General features: G+C 40.6%; 1 protein-coding gene across 1 annotated transcript; it reads left to right on the forward strand.

The window, feature by feature from the left end:
* Positions 1 to 506: 506 nt before the first annotated feature.
* Positions 507 to 3,909, forward strand: LOC129690983 (peptidyl-prolyl cis-trans isomerase A-like). Its single transcript, XM_055626819.1, is given in 3 exon segments — positions 507 to 529; positions 3,440 to 3,563; positions 3,565 to 3,909. Coding segments are annotated over 3 exon segments (492 nt in total).
* The last annotated feature ends 1,525 nt before the right edge of the window (positions 3,910 to 5,434 follow it).

Consider the following 5,434-nt stretch of genomic DNA (forward strand, 5'->3'; position numbering starts at 1 on the left):
TCTAGGGCTCTAATCATCAAGGTATCTGTCAGAACAGGAATATCCTCCCTTCCTTTTATTACAATAACGAAGCTGAGAACAGTGAGATACCTTCCCAAACAGATGTGCTCTTCCTCTTTCCAGTTCTCCTTGGTCTATAACAAGAACACCCCTTACTCGACAGCATAAGCACTCTGCCATGGGTCAAGACACCTCACTTCACGAGAAAACCCTGTTTGTGGTTCCCTCCACTGATTCAGATCTCATCACCCTTTACTCGTCACCCAGAGCATCTGCAGCTACTTCTGTGGCCACGCGCTTCTCATGGAAGGCATAGACTTTGCATTCATCATCTACGCCCATGAGATTCTGACAGCCAGTAACTGGAAAGGAGATAGTCAACTTCATCTTGACATTGCCAACCACCTAGACGGTGCCTCAAAAATGGCCAAGTGTTATATTTTAAATTGTCATTAGCCAAACCTGAATAATTTAAATGTTCCTATTTTCATTCTTGCAACACTAAAATGATCGACGAATTTGGAGCAATGTAAATATCAGATAAAGGTGTGTCACAGACTGAAAGAGTTGAAGAACATGGACTCACCTATATATAAGCAGTATCAAGATTCTGCAAAATCAAAGACAATGGCTCTATTATTAGAGACAATTTCTCAATTTTTTTTTTTTATGTTTAAGTTAAAAGTAAAGACATTTTGCTGGCTGGTTCTGTTTCAGCTTGACTCAAACCAGAGTCACTGGAGCGGAGGAAGCCACAGGTGAAAACAATGATAATGCCTCCAGGAGATTCGGCTGCAGGAACGCCTGTAGTGCATTTTCTTAATTGGTGATTGTAGGGGGGAGGTTCAGCTCATTGTGTGTGGGGTCACCCCTGGGCTGGTGGTCCTGGGTTCTATAAGAAAGGAGGCTGAGCAAGCCAGGATGAGCAAACCAGTAAATGAACTGCCCGTGTCCTCTGCATAAGCTCCTGCTCCAGATTCCTGTCCTGACTTCCTTCAATGATGAACAGTGATGTGACTATATAAGCCAAATAAGCTCTTTCCCACCCCACCCCACCAACTTGCTTTGGTCATGGTGTTTCATCACAGCAATGATAACTAACTAGGACAAACATTATTTAATGGGGTTTTTTGGTACATATTTGATATTGTTTGCCCTTTGATAATCTCTGATCTTTGACCAAATTATTTTCTTCACATAATTCGGGCCAGTCTCTTTGATCATTAGCATTCCATTAAAGGGCACAGAATTCCCAATTTAAAGTTCATGATCTTCATGCACTCATCTTCCATGATAGGTGCAAATGGCAGGTCACTGCTGCTGGGATTCACTATCTGTTCCTTTTGGGTAACCTGCATAGCAGAGCCAGATCTTCAGTGAATGATGCAACTTTAAGCATATCTCAAAAATTCTTTTCCTCTTTCAAAATGCCCATCTGTTTAATATTACGACATTCTGATTTTAAGTTTTTCTACATTTCCTGATTCTGGTTTCTTCACTTTTTTATTTAGCCAAAAATCATTAGTATCATTATTGGAAATGCCAAAATGCTAAAACTAGCCCCAAGAGATAACAACCAGACCAGATACAAATCAATAGTGACTAGATTGTTTATGTCACTGGTTATGACACAAAGTTACTAGCATTTAAAAAGAAACATTTCACATGAATTTTGAGCTTTTGGGTTCCCTTTAAATGGGCTACATAGCCCCTTAGGATCATTATTAAGCGACAGTAATGATGGGCTTCCATTCAGTAGTGCCAAGAACACTTAAAATTACGTATTCTCTTTGACCTCCTGCTACAACATCATATAGCTTCAAAAGCTTAGATAAGGGTCTACTCATTTTGTTAGCTAGGGATGACTTCATGAAGAGATCTTTATTTTATGAAGATGTCACCTGACGTATCAATATAAAACTCATATTTAAGCAATAAGAACACTGCGTGGAAGCCGTACTTTCCATAATGATTTTTGGAAGCCAGTTTGTGCTCAGACAGATAGGTCCTTCTGGGACATAACGACCCAGAAGGTGGTATCTTCCAGAGTTTGGGCTGAATGTAGACAAGCTGAGGTTTCAGAACATAACATAAAGCAGTGCAAAATTAGCTACAACAGTATCTGTGCAAGGTCTGCCACATCAGAATCAAGTAAGATTGCTCCTGTGAGGTTAAACCAAAGGGGAAGATTATCAGACACAACACACTATCCAGTTCAAACAAGAAACCATGAGGAAGTTCCCTATCCACCTTGCCACTTGTGTTGCATGTGAAATATGTGTATAAAAATTAAAGGCGTGGAAACAAAAGGTGGTGATGGCATTAAGACTGTAATAATATCTTATGTTCTGTTGTTGTTGTGTGTGTGTGTGTGTGTGTGTGTGTGTGCGCGCGTGTGTGTGTGCGCGCGCGCACACGCGCCCAACAGTAAAAGTTAAACTACGTCTTTATACTAATATTCTTTTATGATGATTGCAACCAGAACATCTGTCTAATGTTCTTTACGTAAAACAGGTGTTGGGCCTTCGGATGTAGCTAAACTGGGAGAGTACTAATCTAGCATACATCAAGCCCTGGGTTTGATCTGCAACAAAGTATAAACTGGGTGTGGTGCCACACACTTGTAATCCCATCAGTCAAATTTCAGCACTCAGAGCCCAGGAGAATCAAGGCCAGCCTGGGATTCACAAGACCTTATCTATTTACTTAAAAAACTAAAATAAACTCACAAAAACAAATACAGGAAAAGATAGCCAAATCCTTTATCAATCCCAGCTTGAAGAGTTAGTTTAATAAAAACGGGTTTCTCTTAAGAGAAGGTATATTAAGATAGCGTGACTATGTTTACTATGGCTACTGTGTTCGTCTATATAACCTGGGGAAGGGTGTTTTGATGTGCATAAAGAGATGACATATCCTTTGGGTGTGGGGAGTTTTTTTTCTCCCAAAAATTTAAATTCCATGCTGTACAAGCTCTGTCTTCACAGCTGGATCCCCTTTACTCTGAAGACATTTAGTTCTGCCGTGCTGGAACTCTAAATGTTCCATTCTGACATCTGTCTCTTTTCTCCCTTTCTGAAACCTCCAAATTGGGTGCTGTATTCAAGTATAGGATTTGCTATTTCTGCTAAGGCCTGAATTTTGGACTGCACATCATTTGCCCACTTCCTCCTTGTCAGTTCTCTGATGTTGTAAAATCAAGGGACTGAACCTTGGTCAAAATAGAACAGAACTGAGCAGCCTTCCAGGGTTTCCTATCCACTGTCATGTTGAAAATTCCTAATACTATTTCAAATCTGGGAACGCTTTTCTGTGCAGCATAAATTCTACCTGAGCACCCCTGGGTGGGTGGTCCTGGCTTGTATGAAAAGCAGAATGAGGCAGACGCTGCTGTTCCCTGCTGCCGCTTGCTGCAGCCATGGTCAACTCCACCAACCAGGGTCAGTCAACCCTCTGCCTTTGGTGAGCCCTTGGGCCACTTCTCCTTCAAGCTGTTTGCAGACGAAGTTCCAAAGACAGCTCTGAGCACTGGAGAGAGAGGATTTGGATGAAAGATTCCTCTTTTTCTTTCACAGAATTATTCCAGGATTCATATGCCAAGGTGGTGATTTCACATGCCATAATGGTACTGGTGGCAGGTCCCTCTACAAGGAGAAATGTGAGAACGAGAACTTCATCCTGAAGCATACAGGTCCTGGCATCTTGTCCATGGCAAAGGCTGGACCAGACACAAACAATTCCCAGTTTGTTTTAATCTGCACTGCCAAGCCTGAGTGGCTGGAGGGCAAGCATGTGGTCTTTGGGAAGGTGAAAAAAGACATGAACATCTTGACAGCCATGAGGCATTTTGGGTCCAAGAATGGCAAAACCAGCAAGAGGATCACCATAGTCGACTGTGGACAACTCTAATTCTTTTGACTTTCAGGCATCTTAACCACTGGATCATTCCTTCTGTAGCTCAGGAGAGCGTTCCCACCCCAGCTGCTCACAGTAGCCTGTAATCTCTGCTCTGACTGAAGTTCTTTGGGTTCCATATTCTCCTCATTCCCCTCCAAGTCTACCTGGATTACAGAATTAAGTTTATGATCATGAATAAAAAGTAAGTAAGGAAAAAAAGCTGAATGAGCAAGCCATGAAAATCAAGCCAGTAAACAGCATTTCTCCATGGTTTCTGCACCAACTGAAAGAAATCAGGACAGAAACTCAAGCAGGGTTAGAATCTGGAGGGAGGGGCTGATGCGGAGGCCATGAAGAAATGCTGCTTACTACCTTGCTCATCATGGCTTGCTTTCTTATAGAACCCAGAACCACCAGCCGAGGGATGGCACCATCCAAAATAGGCTGGGACCTCCCCCATCAAATCACTAATTAAGAAAATGCCCTACAATAGGATCTTGTGGAGACATTTTCTCAATTAAGGTTCCTCCTTTCGAATGACTCTAGCTTGTATTAAGTTGACAAAAAAACTAGCCAGCACCACAGTCATGGTGCTTAGCACAGCAATAGAAAACAAAGACAGTATGTTTATATAATGCCATTATATATTGGAAGTACATAGCTTGTTTTTTTTATTTTAGAGGAGCTCACAGTTAAGATGTTGGACTTATAAAGTATTAGAATTGTTTAAGTCAATGGGGACATTAAAGTTGAACTGCATTTTACATCATGAGATAAACTTGATCCTTTGGGAACAAAGGGCATAGGTGGTCTCAAAAGCGATTTGTTTGTCAAGTTGACAAGGGTTAGAGCTGTGATGCTTAGTTTTGATTGTCAACTTGACTTTCTAGAATATCCTAAAAGGGCCTCTGAGCATGTTTTTGAGGAATTCTCTTAATTACATTAACTGATGTAAGAAGAAAAAAACTAGCACTGTGGCAACAGCGCTCAAAAAGGACTAGGCCAACTGTGCACTAACACACACATTCTTTTCTCTTTACTGTGCATTCAATGTGACAGACCACGCTAAGTCCCTCCCACCTTGGCTTTCCCATGGTGATGGACTAACCGTGAGCTGACACAACCTGTTTCTTCTCTAAGTCGCTTTGTCAGAGTATTGTTTCACAGCAACAAAAAAGAAACTAATATAACTGTGAATTTTTTTCTCTTGGAATTTGGAAAAAAAAAGTATATTTCCAGACAAAATCATATTTGAATTTTATGTCACAAAAATTATCATTCATTCTGTATTGGTTTGGGAGAAAAGTAAAGGACATTTTAAAATATAAGGGCTTTGTTTTGTGACTATCTCTCTATAAATTCTATTACAAATATTTTTCCTAAATAATATCTCACCATGCCTATTACTCTGTGAAAGCCACTTGCTCTTTCAGGCATTCAAACACTGCAAACCATTAAAAACTCTTTTGAAGTGAAAAGTTGAGTGCTCTAAATTGTTAAATCTTATTATAAATGTATGGACAGGCAGATGAATGAC

This window comes from Psammomys obesus, unplaced genomic scaffold (genome assembly GCF_907164565.1).
Source record: "Psammomys obesus unplaced genomic scaffold, mPsaObe1.curated_primary_1811, whole genome shotgun sequence".
NCBI classification, from domain to species: Eukaryota; Metazoa; Chordata; class Mammalia; order Rodentia; family Muridae; genus Psammomys; species Psammomys obesus.